This window comes from Trichosurus vulpecula, chromosome 7 (genome assembly GCF_011100635.1).
Source record: "Trichosurus vulpecula isolate mTriVul1 chromosome 7, mTriVul1.pri, whole genome shotgun sequence".
Classification (NCBI taxonomy): Eukaryota; Metazoa; Chordata; class Mammalia; order Diprotodontia; family Phalangeridae; genus Trichosurus; species Trichosurus vulpecula.
Window position 1 is genome coordinate 207,547,000 of NC_050579.1, and position 13,712 is coordinate 207,560,711.

The 13,712-nt window shown below is 36.1% G+C and overlaps 1 protein-coding gene across 3 annotated transcripts in view; it reads right to left on the bottom strand.

The window, feature by feature from the left end:
* The window catches only part of SMAP1 (small ArfGAP 1), a 224,708-nt gene that overhangs the window by 131,261 nt on the left and 79,735 nt on the right, over positions 1-13,712 (bottom strand). For all 3 annotated transcript variants that reach the window (XM_036767086.1, XM_036767088.1, XM_036767087.1), the window contains exon 2: positions 1,926-2,059. In XM_036767086.1, the coding sequence (XP_036622981.1) occupies positions 1,926-2,059 (134 nt within the window). The remainder of the gene's footprint in view (positions 1-1,925; positions 2,060-13,712) is intronic.

Genomic DNA, 13,712 nt, shown 5'->3' on the forward strand with positions numbered 1-13,712 from the left:
GAAAAATCATGTGATCAAAGGATCATCTGGTGCTCTTCAACACCCCACCCTTCATGTGCGTCCTAGCTTCCTTTTATATGCTATCTTCTTCCATTAAATTGTAAGCTCTTAGAGGGCAGAGATTACCTTTTTCTTATTTGTTTCCTCAGAGCTTAGTACACTACCTCTGGTACCTAATAGGTGCTTGATAAATTTTTAATTGAATTGAATTCTAGGTGGTAAGTCAACAAGCATTGATTAAGTTGCTACTATGTACCAGGCACTATGCTAAGTATTGGGGATACAAAGAAAGGCAAAAAACAATCTCTGCTCTTAAGGAGCTCATAGTCTAATGGCAAATCTGGTACGGCCTCAAAGAAAGCAAACTAGAAACCAGTAGGCCAGCTACGAAGCTACTACAAAAAAATGGAGCATGAGATGTTAAGGGCCAAGAAAAGGGTAGTAGCAGCAGGACAGAAACATTACAAAGGAAAAATTGACAGGATCCGATGATTAAAGGATATAATAGTGTTAAGATAATGAAGAGGTCTTAGTCAAATGACTCAGGTTTTGACACAGAGAGATTGTGAAAATTAGGAAAGATTCAGAGAAATAGGGGAGGACAGTTTCGTGAGATGATGACACAAGTATCTTGCAGTTCTCTCAAGATCAACGTAAAACAAAACTGAAGAAGCCCAGGAGACAAGTAAAGACTCTGAAATGAACCTCAGGGCTAGTGATTTAGATTTAGAAATAACACATACATAGATAACAACTGAAGTCATGAGAAGACATGAATTCTCCAAGGTGGAAACACAAGGTAAAAAACAGAAGGCTAAGGAATGAACTTTGAGGACTGGAGAAGGACAAACAGCAAAAGACATAAAGAAAGAGCATAAGGAGAAATAACAAATACAGAGAAAGGTCATGGGCCTTGAAAATGAAGAGATTACTAGTGATCTTTAAAATCTATTTCAGTGAAATGAAAGAAACAAAATTCAGGGAGTTAAGAAGTTTACAAGAACACAAACCAAATAAAAAGTTATTTTGTCTACCCTTCCACAAAAATTTCCATGTACCTCAAGATAAATCCAAGATTAAAATGTATATAATTTGACCATGACATTTATATTAGTTTTCCCAGGTTTAAAATGTCTCTTTTTGTAGTTGTGCCCATGCTAATCAAGCAGAAATAACAACCAACTTATATAGATTCTTAATCTTTCCTCCAACTTTTCAAAACAGACAAGCAGTACCTTCAAGTAATGTAATGCACATAGCAGGTATGCTATAATATAAATCTTTATTGATCTGAAGTATTGCAACTGTTCACATTTTTAAAGACAAAACAAAATGTTTTCTTGCAAAGCTTTAAAAAGATGGTAAGAGATAATAACCAAGGTTATTAAAATTCGAAATGTTCACCCTAGAATCAACAAGACTTGTCATCCCTCCATCAAGACAGGCTCAAAAATTTTGAGTAGATTCAGGATTCACCAAACTATAAAAGATAGATATCATCTTTGATTATGAACTTGAATGAGATGTACCATTTTGTCTCGTTCTGAAAAAAAGAGGGGATGGGGAAAATATCAGATGCAAAAACAGCATTTCTTGACTTTTACAAATAAGGTACTCCCAAACTGTTTCTTCTAAGAGAGCTTTCTTACAAAAAGCCAAGGAGTGAATGGATTATTTTTGCTTATCGCTTTTTCCTAACTTCAGTAAAATTTAGTGGAGAAAAATCATCAAAATCCTACTATACATATTTATGTATTTAGATCTTAGGTTAAGAAGAACCTTCAAAAGGACATACATACGACTTTCAGTTATACCTTTTAAAGTTAGTTCTCAGGTGCTACATATGTCTCAGAAATATTTTACACAAGTATTTTTATAATCAATATTTTATAAGCAACATTAAATTTCATCATAAGTAAACTTACCTGTATTTGTTCTGGTGTCCATTGATCAAGGTTGACTGACTTGACCCTGGATATATGAACACCAAGATTTCTGTGAATTCCAGCACATCGAATGCAAATAAATACACCAATATTCCAGGAAGCCCATCGTGGACCTAAATCAGAAAAAGGAAAAAAGGATTTATTATTTCTATATTTTAGAAAGTCTAATTTTCAATATAATTCTAGTATAAGTATATAGAAATTACAAACATATATTTTAAACATGTTAAGAAGAATGCTTTAGCTAATACTAAAAAGGTTACAAACAAGAAATCCAAATATTTTCTGATTTTTCATTTCTGTCAACATTAGCTAAAACTGTCTGCCATTTTAAAACAATTCATGGGTGAAAGTTTACATGCATCTTATTTAAACCAGAAACCTCATGACATTTCCCCTAACAAGATCTAAAAGTCTGACTAAATAAAGTAATATAGTGCTAAAAGAAATCCCAACAAATGGGGTAAACATTTAGAACATTTTGCTATCACAGGTCTCAGATCAACTGAAGTTTAAACTACTTATTTTCTAAATTCAACAAAACTTCTTTCATGTGGTTGGTCAACTATAATGCACTGATTTCCTAATATCTAGGTAATCTTATTCTGGAAAAGTATTTCCTCTCAACTTTTTGAGAAGTGGGTCTTAAAATAAGCTCTTGAAGAAAACAATATTGATTTAAAATGTGTTTAAAGTATTAGATTTTTCCTAAAAGCTAAAACTTTTAAAAGATATTTGGTCAGTTTCCAGTTTTAAAAAAAGGGGGGAAAATTGAAGAAAAAAATTATTATTTTATCTTCACCTTAAGGTAAGTATTTGCTGAGGCAATGTGCTTGTGTGTAGCACTCCTGCCAGATGAACAGTTTAATTAGTGTCATTTTACAATTCAAAAAGACTCTTGATGGGAAAGAACTATGGAGTCTGAATGCAGATTAAAGCATACTATTTTCTCTCCCTTTTTTCTTTGTTTTCTTCTTTTGTGGGTTTCCCTTTTGCTCTGATTCCTCTTTTACAACATGACTAATGTGGAAATATGTTTAATATGATTGTACATGTATAGCCTATATCAAACTGTTTGCCATCTTGGGAAGGGAAAAAAAATGTTATAAAATTGAATGTTGAAAACTGTTGTGAGAGATGGATGAAAGTTAGGGAAAGTTATATTTCCACAGAAGAGTTAAATGAGTTCCACAGAACAATTAATGAAGCATCAGCTTGAACAAAGAAGGAGTAATAATTAACCAGGATGAGAGTCCTCAACCAATCCAAATCAACTTTGTGGTTTTGGTAGATGCCTCAGACCCAGGATGTAGGAGAACTCATCTAAACTGGCCAGTAACAGTCAGGGTTGAAGAGAGAACTGGGTCAAATGGCTACCATGCATGCTTAATTGGCTAACTGAATATTACCTCACGCACCCACAGGGAGAAATTTTCCACCATTTTTGAACATGGGACGGATGCTGAGGAGGGAGAAACATGCCAAGCAGTTACATGTTGGGGGCATATAGGGAAAATTGTGACCTAGAAGGGAGCAGACCAATCTGTTCTCTGAAGGGAGGTAATGAGCTGATGGTGCATCAATCTATCTCAGTCTAAAAGAATAAAGTTGGTCTCACTCCTGTACTCCCCACTCCCCCTTCCTAAAGAAGGGCGGAGTCGGCTCCTGGCCAGGCAGGTTTACCAATTCCTTTGAATTCCTCAATAATAATAAATTGCCCTTGATACCTGAATTTCAGTGTCAAGTGTATTTCTAACACTGTCTTTACATGTAATTAGAAAAAATAAAATACTATTAATATTAAGTGGGGGGGGGAATTTTAAAGACTTAATAGGGAACAAGAAGGCTTTCACAAACAAAATTAACAAACGGACTCCACCTTTTAAAAAAATTAAGTGTTATTTTAAACTATCTAACATAACAGTTCACTATCTACTACTACCCTAGCTAAGATCTGAAAAGCCAGTAAGCAGGTATTTCAAAACTGGGTAAATGAAATAAAATTTTTACAAATATTACAGTTCTGTCCTAATAAGAAAAACTGACATTTAAATTTTTATTTGAAGCACAATACCGCTAATTGTCAATACAGCTTTTTGAAAGCAGATTTACCTCAACTCCTTAACTATCGAGGACAAAAGTTTCATTTATCTGGAAAAAATACAAGTCGCAAAGTGGAAAAAGGACAAGACTCAGAGTAAGGGGACTGAACTCTACTATCAGCCATGTTATTACCTCACTGTACAGTATTAAACAAGTCCCTTAACCTTGACAGATTTAAAATTCCTCATTGATAAATTGAGGTGTTGGGCTAGAGTGCAAAGAAGGATTTCTACTCAGTGAGCCAAGAGTCAAAGAAATAATCTCTATACTTGAGTTAAAGATGTAGCTTTGTTCATCAAGAGACAAATGAATATTATTCATATACCTACTAATGGCTGCTACTTCCTAAAGCTCTGCCTAAGCTGTAGTCCCCAGCTATGGATGTACTCTCAAATTTCTCCTCTGTTCCCTGTCACTCTCTCTCATCAGTTCCCATGGATTCAATTACCATTTCTACGGTGATGACTACAGTATCTCCAAATCCAGGTCTGGCCCCTCTCCTGAGCTGGGTGTCATGTACTGCCTATTGTACATTTCAAAATAGGATGTTCCATGGTCAGCTCAAACTCATCACTTCCAAAGAAAATCCATTATCTTACATCCAAAATTGCACACCTCTTCTAACTTCCCTATTTCTAGTAACAGCATCACCATTCTTCTAGTCATCCAAGTTCACAACCTCAGAGTATATCCCTCAATTACACACTCTCCTTCACCAAACATTTTTAATCAGTTAATATGTCATCTCTAGTCTATCTCAAGAACTTCTCTTATATCCATCCCCCTCTCTTTACTAACAACAGAGAAATGGTTAAATTATATTAGCAATAAAGTAGTGAATCAGGCAGCCCTGAGAGGTTACAAACATATGGTTCGTTCTTGATTACCCATTCAGAATTATCCCTGGCAAATTTTAAAGCCCAATCTTGATTCTGACTGTCATAGAGAATACTTCTTAGCCAATTCCCCCTAAAATCAGTAGATATGTGCTTTAAAGAGGGAAAATCAAACAATTTAAACAGCCTAAATAAAACATAATTAGGAAGTGAAATAGCTGTAAGAAAAAAATGAGCACCTCCTAGTACATGTCAACAACAGCGGTATTTGAGATGCTCTGTATGCTACTTTGAACTGATAAGCAAGAGTTAATTAAATGGCTAACATACACATGTTTGGGGCTAAATAAAGCTTATTTGGATATTATCTTTATAGGTAAACGAGAGATCAGAGACAGCAAGCAAAGTTTAGCATCTCATGAAGATTAATCTGATACTAGCATGGGTGATGGATTGAAAGGAAGGTGCTGTTGGTGCTGTTTGCTGTTGTTGTTGTTGTAGTTGTTTGGCCTACATTCTTGAAGATAACCATGACATCAGAAAGGTGATGTCATGACTTGCAAGAGAACTGGATTTAAGTGAAGCAGGGCTATGCAAAGTCACCAACCTCACTCTCTCCTCAGGAGCCGTATGGGTCCAACAGTAAGATGTAGAACAGGATGACTGGAGATGGCCCCAGACGCAGGAGGAGACTGGGCCTTTTTAAGCTAAGGTCTTTCCCAAGTCTCAGTTTGGCTGAGGCAATGCTCATTCAGTGACTAGGGCTAGTAAGAGATGAGGCAAAAAATGGCCTCTTTTACCTAGTCCAAAAAAAAATATTCTGGGAGGGGTGAAGACCCTCAGGGTTTTGACCAAAACATAATCAATTGCTATCTACATTCACTCTATGCCATAAGAACCCAAACAATGACCAAGTGAGGCTTGGGCTGGGACCTAGTTGGCCAATCAATGAGAGCCAGAGTGATTTGGGTTTAAGGTACAGTCCATAAAAAAGACATATAGCTCATAAATCCCAAGATATCTTGTGAGGTTTCAGCGACCAAAATTTATATTCTTTTGGGCAGAGCACCCACAGATAACGGTATGCCTTGTCTCACTCAAATCCAATTCACTTGCAAGTCATGGTACCACCTTCCTGACATCATGGTCATCTTCAAGAATGAAGGACAAACAACAATCTGTGAGCAGTAGGAGCTGCCCTACTCTTTCTTTCCTTCCTTCTTTACTTCCTTCTCTTCCTCTCTCCTCCCTCCTCTCCCTCTTGTCCACACAGGGAATCATACCCTTACCTGTAGAAGGAAGATAGACTGAAGAGATAAATCAAGAGACTAATGCAGCAATTCAAATAGGAACTGGTATGGGCCAACACTAGAAATGGTGGGAAAGCATTTGTGAAGTAAGAGATAAATACAAAAGATTTCTATAAGGGGTATAGGATGAACTCCTACACTGGGATAGAAGAGAAGATATTACATACGCTACTGCAGGAAAAATCCCTTAGAAGAAATGGAGTAACACTCATAATCAAAAAAGTGTGAGGAAAGCAGTACTGGGGTACAGTCTCAAAAATGACAGAATGATATCTGTTTGAATCCAAAGCAAACCATTCCAACATCACAGTAATACGTCTATGCTCCAACAACTACTACCAAAGAGACCAAAGTTGATCAGTTCTTTGAAGACCTACAACATCTTCTAAAAATAACAAAGAAAAAGATGTCACATTCATCATAAGGAATTGGAATGTTAAAGCAGGAAATCAAAAGATATTTGGAATAACAGGCAAGTTTGGCCTTGAAGTACAAAATGAAACAGGGCAGGGACTAATAGAGTTTTGTCAAGATAACTTGTTGATCATAGCAAACACTCTTTTTCAAAAACCCTGAAGACAACTCTCTGCACATGGACATCACCAGATAGTCAATACTGAAATCAGACTGATTATATACTATGCAGCTAAAGGTGGAAAAGCTCTATACAGCCTATGTAAGTCTACATATATATAGATATAGACAGATAGATAGTTATAAGTCTATATAATATGTATATTATAATATAAGTTTATAAAACAAGATTGGAACTGGACTGTGGCTCATATCATGAGTTTCTTATTGCAAAATTCATACTTAAACTGAAGAAAGTAGAGAAAACAATTAGAACATATAGGTATGACCTTAATAATATTCCTTATGAGATGAACAGATTTAAGAGATTAGATTTGGTAGGTAAGAGTACCTGAAGAATTATGGACAGAGGTTTGTAATACTGTAAAAGAGGTAGCAACAAAAATGCCCCAAAGAAAAAGAAGAGCAAGAAAGCAAAATGGCTGTCTGACTGGGCATTACAAAGAGCCAAGGAAAGAAAGAAAGCAACCATTTCAGAAAGGGAGGGAAAGAATTTAAAATTCAAAATTGTTTTTAAATGAGTGTTCAAATGTGGTTTTACATGCAATTGGGAAAAACCAAAATATTAACAAAAAAAGGAAAGAGGAAAAGATATGTCCAACTGAATGCAGAATTCCAGAGAACAGCAGAGAGAGAAGGTTTTCTTAAATGAGCAATGCAAAGAAATAGAAGAAAACAATAAAACAGAAATGACAGGAGATCTCTTCAAGATTATTAGAGATACTAAGAGAACATTTCATGTAAAATTGGGCAGAATATAAAACAAAAATGGTAGAGACTTAACAGAAATAGAATTAATTAAGAAAGAGGCAGTAAGATTACACAGAACTATACAAGAAAGATCTTAACATCACCAATAATTACAATGGTGTGGTTGCTAATCTAGAGCTAAATATCCTGGAGAATGAAATGGGTCTTGGGAAGCATTACTAACAATAAGGCTAGTGGAGATAAGGAAATTCCAGATGAGTCATTTAAAATCCTAAAAGATGACGCTGTTTAAAGTGCTGCACTCAATATGACAGCAAATTTAGAAAAATGAACAGTGGCCGCTAGATTAGAAAAGATCAGTGTATGTCCCAATTCTAAAATGGGCAATGCCAAAGAAAGTTCAACTTACCAAATAACTGCACTGATTTCACACACCAGCAAGGTTATACTTAAGATTGCGCAAGCTAGGCTTCAGCAAGATGGGAACCAAGAAATACCAGAAGTGCAGGCTGGTTTTCAAAGAGTCAGAGGAACTAGAAACCAAATTGCCAATATTCCCTGGATTACTGAGAAAGCAGGGTAGTTCCAGAAAAACATCTACTTCTGCCTTACTGACTACACTAAAGCCTTTGACTGTGTATATCACAAAATGCAGCAATTCCTCAAAGAGATGGAAGGACCAGAGAATCTTGTCTCCTGCGGAACTTACATATGGGTCAAGAAGCAACAGTTAGAACTAAACATGGAACAACTTATTGGCTTAAGATTGGGAAAGGGGTATGACAAGGCTGTATACTGTCACCTTATTTATTTAACTTATATGCAGAGTACATCATATGACATGCCAGCTAGACAAGTCAAAAGCCAGAATTAAGGTTGCTGGGAGAAATAAACAATCTCAGATATGCAGACAGTACCACTCTGCTGGCAAAAAGTGAAGAATTAAGAAGCCTCTTGATGATGGTGAAAGAGGAGAGTGTAAAAGTTGGTTTGAAGATTAACATTAAAAAAACTGAGATCATGGCTACTGGTCCTATCACTTCTTGGCAAACAGGGAGAAGAAATGGAAGCAGTGTCAGATTTTATATTCTTGGAATCAAAAATCACTGCAGATGGCAATTATAGTCATGAAATTAAAGGAAAAAAAACACTCCTTGGAAGGAATGCTATGGCAAATGTGGCTAGCATACTAAAAAGCAGAGACATCATCTTGCTCAGAAAGATCTGCAGAGTCAAAGCTGTGATTTTTTTAGTAGTAATGTACAGCTGTGAGAGTTGGACTGTAAGGGAAACTGAGCACTGCAGAATCAACACTTTTGAATTGTGGTGCTGAAGAAGGCTTTTGAGAATCCCTTGGACATCAAGGAGATCAAATCAGCCAATACTTAAAGAAACTGATTCGAACTATTCATTGGAAGGATAAATACTGAAGCTGACACTTAAATACTCTGGTCACATAATAAGACAGGACTCATTGGAAAAGACCCTAATGGTAAAGATTGAAGGCAAAAGGAGAGGGGGATGGCAGAGGATGAGATGGATAGAAAGTGTCATGGAAACAATGAACGTGAGCTCGGACATGGAGATAGTGGAGGACAAAAGGGCCTGGCATCTATGGTCTGTGGGGTTACAAAGAGTAACTCCTTCCTCATTTGATGCAGCTCACAATTCTTTCACACCTCTCAGTCTGTACAGCCCTTCTCCACAATTATCCTCTATCAGGGGTCATCCACAAACCCAATGGAGCCATTCCTTTTTTAACTCTTTATGTTTCATAGCTAAATTTATATACTTTTTAAAGGTCTGTAAAGCATTTTATGTATGAGACTTTCCAAAAGCCTTACTGTAGCTTTCAGTTTTAGTATCTAAAGTTTTAATAAATGACAGTTGCACTACATTTTTGGGACATTCTGCATATTACCTCATTTGATCCTTAAAACAACCCCATGAGATAAGTGATATTATTAGTCTCCCATTTTACAGATAAAGAAATTGAAGTAAGAGATATGAAATGTGACCCAGGGTCATAAAGTTATTAACTATGAAGCAGGATTTGAACTCAATTCTTCCTGCCTCAAAATCCAACACTCCATACTGTTGTTTCATGGATGGCAACAAAGGATGGGGCTGTTTATCATACTAAATCTGGTAAAACATCTCTCTGATTATACCCATTCCTCAACTTTCCCTTCACAATCTTTCACTGGAAATATGGTACAACCTAGCATACCTCTCGATTCCCACTTTGATGTCCCAAAACTTTAATCTTTCCAAAAGAATGGTATTTCATACTTTTGTATGTAATCATACAGCAGCACACTGCTTCTTACTGGTAAAGCATCAAAAAATCTAACAATGCCTTTAATGACCACCCAGCTTGTTCCGGAAAACAGAGCTTTTAAACAATTAAAAGTTTGGGGTTACCTAAAGGGCAACTGAAAGGTGCACAGTCAGTAAGGATACACTAAAATAAATTACCAACTATGAACTGCATAATAGAAGAACCATAAAAGATGTCAAAGAACTATAGGATGAAAAGAGGTAAGCTGCTCAGATGGCTAAAGCAAATAGTCTGCATTTTAAAATGGTATTCAACGTCAAGAGGATGATAAACTCGCTAGCACATAGGATCATCCCACCTTTGTCAAGGATTTACAGAAGTACAGGCACAAGTACAGAACGGCTGTCATGAATGGAAAGAAATCTGTATTACTGGAGGAAACACCCTTATTGATGAGATCACAGAATCAAAGTATCATATTCAAAGAGGGCCTATGGCTCAAACCAATAGGTTAACATCAAGAACTGCCTAGACTGCCTAACTATAGCCTTTTTTCTTGTGTATGGTAATTTTGCTTAATTGGGCTAAAAATTCTTTCTGTTAAGGAACTGTTTTTTCTTGCTATGTGCTCCGTAAAGTCTAGAACTATGGTGAATCAATCATATAGTCAATCAATTCCTGACTGACTAAATTATTAGCTTCGATAAGCGTATTTTTTTCTATTGAACTACTTAGTGGATAAGGCCCTTTCTGACTGTCCCTTCTTTGCTTCCTAAAAAGGCATAACCAAATTTACTGAGGCAGATGCATTGATTTGCCTACCACTACTACCACTCTTTTGTTGTTCTGTTTGAGTGCCAAAATGATCTTAAATCACAGCATTGACCAGTCACTCTCTCCCTACTCAGAAGTTCCAATGGTTCCTCTTGCCTCTAGGATAAAATACAAATTCATCTAACATTAAAGCCCAACACAGTCCGGCTCAACAATTCATCTTATTCACACCCATCTTCTCAGACTTATTACACAGAAGTTGCCTTCCCACCCCCTATACCTAACAGCCAAAGTGACCTATTTACTTGCTGTTATTCCCTGTTCATGATACTCCATTTCCCAAGTCCTTCTCTTTATAAAGGCTATGTCTCCCATACTTCGAATACATTCCCTCCTTAGCTTACCTTAAAATTCCTAGTTTCCTTTAAGAATCAAATCTTATACTAGGCCTATGCTGATCCCCTCCAGTTGCTAGTTCATTCCCTATTCCAAATTACTGTGTATTTTCTATTTACTAATTTGTATACATTTTGTTTACTCCAAATATAATGTAAGTTTCCTGAAGCCAGCAACTACTTTGTTTTCATTTCTGTATCCTCGGTGTTCAGCAAAGTGCCTGGCGCTTACAGACTGAGTATTTGAGATTACAAAGAATCATGAAATTATCTACCTGTCATGTCAGTATCCTGAATTATGCATTTGACATTATCTCCAGCCAAAAGCCCCTGAACATGTGGCTCAATGCCAGGGCTAACTTCGAAAAGAAAAGAATTAGAGAAACACTAAATATTTTAGTCAAATTTGGATACTTTGAATAACTCTAGGAAAACTCTGTATTATTACTGTTTTAAACTAGAAATCTGCATAAATTTATATTGAGCCCCTCTTAATTTTTCTCTCAGATTGTCACATAACCTCTCCCGACCTTTCATAAGAAATAGTTCCATTTGGAAAAGCAACACTAAGGAAAAAGAAAAAAAAAAAGAAAAGAAAGGAAAATGTAAATTTAAGGATAGGTATGGGAGCCAAAGAGACACCAGGGCACAATTATTTTTAACTTCCAAAACAGTTTTCCATTTCGTCAGCAAAATAATGTACAAATTATCTTGTTAAAAATGTACAAATTATCTTGTTAAAAACAATTTTAATGTGAAATGTTCTACTCATAATAGGGAGAGGTAATTGGTGAAAAATAAGTAAAAGAAACTCCTTGATATTTTAAAGTGACATCTGATGTTTCAGTATGACCTAGTTTGTCACTGAATAATTCTCTCTCAAATTCATGTTTTTCTGTATGGTGACGAAAAGATGACATGTGGAGACACCACTGAGTACCAAAGCTTCCTTCACAGCTTTATAAACTTCAATAAATTCATCACAATACTGATTAATAGCAGAGTGCTAACATGCTGTTTTCCAAGTTTCAAAACGCTTCATCAATTATATCCTGGAGGTTAGAAGATGAAGCATCACTAGAATCTGAACTTTTGTGATCATTCAAAATGCTCACAGCATATTTCTTAGCTCTAATAAAAGCCTTTATATGAACCATAAAGAACAAAAGATTGCCCTCTAAAAATTAAAAAGTAATTAATTTCATGTTCTGATTGTCTAATATACTGTACCTATTGACAAGGTGAATATACATAGTCAAAGAAATTTGTTATTGCTATATGATGAAACAAAGCAATATGAACCTTAATGATGTAGTGTTAGCTTTCTTCAGTACATTAAAAATCACTCAGCATGAAGAGAACTGTTTCAGCAATCAAAAGCAATAATGTAAGGGAATTTAAAAACTTTGCAAAAAAAGTTCTAGGGTATTAATTAACTGAATAGGACGTTAAAATCTTCAAAATTCAAAAATTATATATTAATTCCAAGATTTAAACAATGAGTCCTTCAGTGTCCCTACTAAAAAAGGAGTCTATGGTAGGCATATTTTTAGCCCCAATAGTAAATACAACCTTAAAGAAATGTTTTTACTGAATTACTTAATAGGTGGTACTTTTGATTTCATTGACATGGAAAAAAAACAACATGGGTACCTACTGCAGATGTAAAAGTATGGACTTCAACAAAGGTCACTTTCAACTAAGAGTCTACCACTATTTATATTAAACCTTCTCTTTTAGTATAGAATATGCTCAAGAAATGTAAGCTCTAACCACAAGAAGGTAAAAGACAAATACATATTTTAAACCTCCCAATTACTAACAAATCAGGAGATTATACTTTGCTGACATTTCCTTCTTTCGACTTAAAGATTTAACTGACAATTCAGATTGGCTAAAATAACAAAACAAGAAAATGATAAATGCTGGAAAGGATGTGGGGAAATTGGAACATTGTTGCATTGCTGGTGGAGTTGTGAGCTGATCCAGCCATTTTGGAGAGCAGTGTGGAACTATGCCCAAAGGGCTATAGAAATGTTCATACCCTTTGACCCAGCAATACCACTTCTAGGGTTGTATCCCAAAGAAATCACACAAGCGGGAAAAGGACCCATATGTACAAAAATATTTATAGCAGCTCTTTTTGTGGTAGCTAAGAATTGGAAATCAAAGGGATGCCCATCAATTGGGGAATGGCTGAACAAGCTGTGGTATATGAAGGTGATGGAATACTATTGTGCCATAAGAAATGGGGATGATGCAGACTTCGTAACAACCTGGAAAAACATACACAACATAATGCTGAGTGAGCGGAGCAGAGCCAGGAGAACGTTGTGCACAGCCACAGATATATGGATTCCGTGAGGACCAACCCTGACATACTGCGCTTTTCTCAGCAACCTAAGGGGCAAGGACAACTCCAGGGGACTCACGAGGGAGAATGCTATCTTCATCCAGAGAAAGAACTGCAAAGTTTGAATACAGGTCGAGGCGCACTACATGCTCGCCTTTTTTGCTTCTTTTCTTGTTTTTGGGTTTTTTTTTTTTTTGGTTCTGTCTCTTCTTTCTCATGATTCATTCCATTGGTCAAAATTCTTCTCCACGACTTGACTAGTGCATAAATTAATTCAATGCGAAGTTATACATGACAGTTATATGAGATTCCATGCCGTCTTGGGGAGGGAGGGGGGAGGGAGGGGAGAAAAACTGGAACTCAAAACCATGTAGAACCGTGTGTGGTAAACTAAAAATAAATAAAGAAA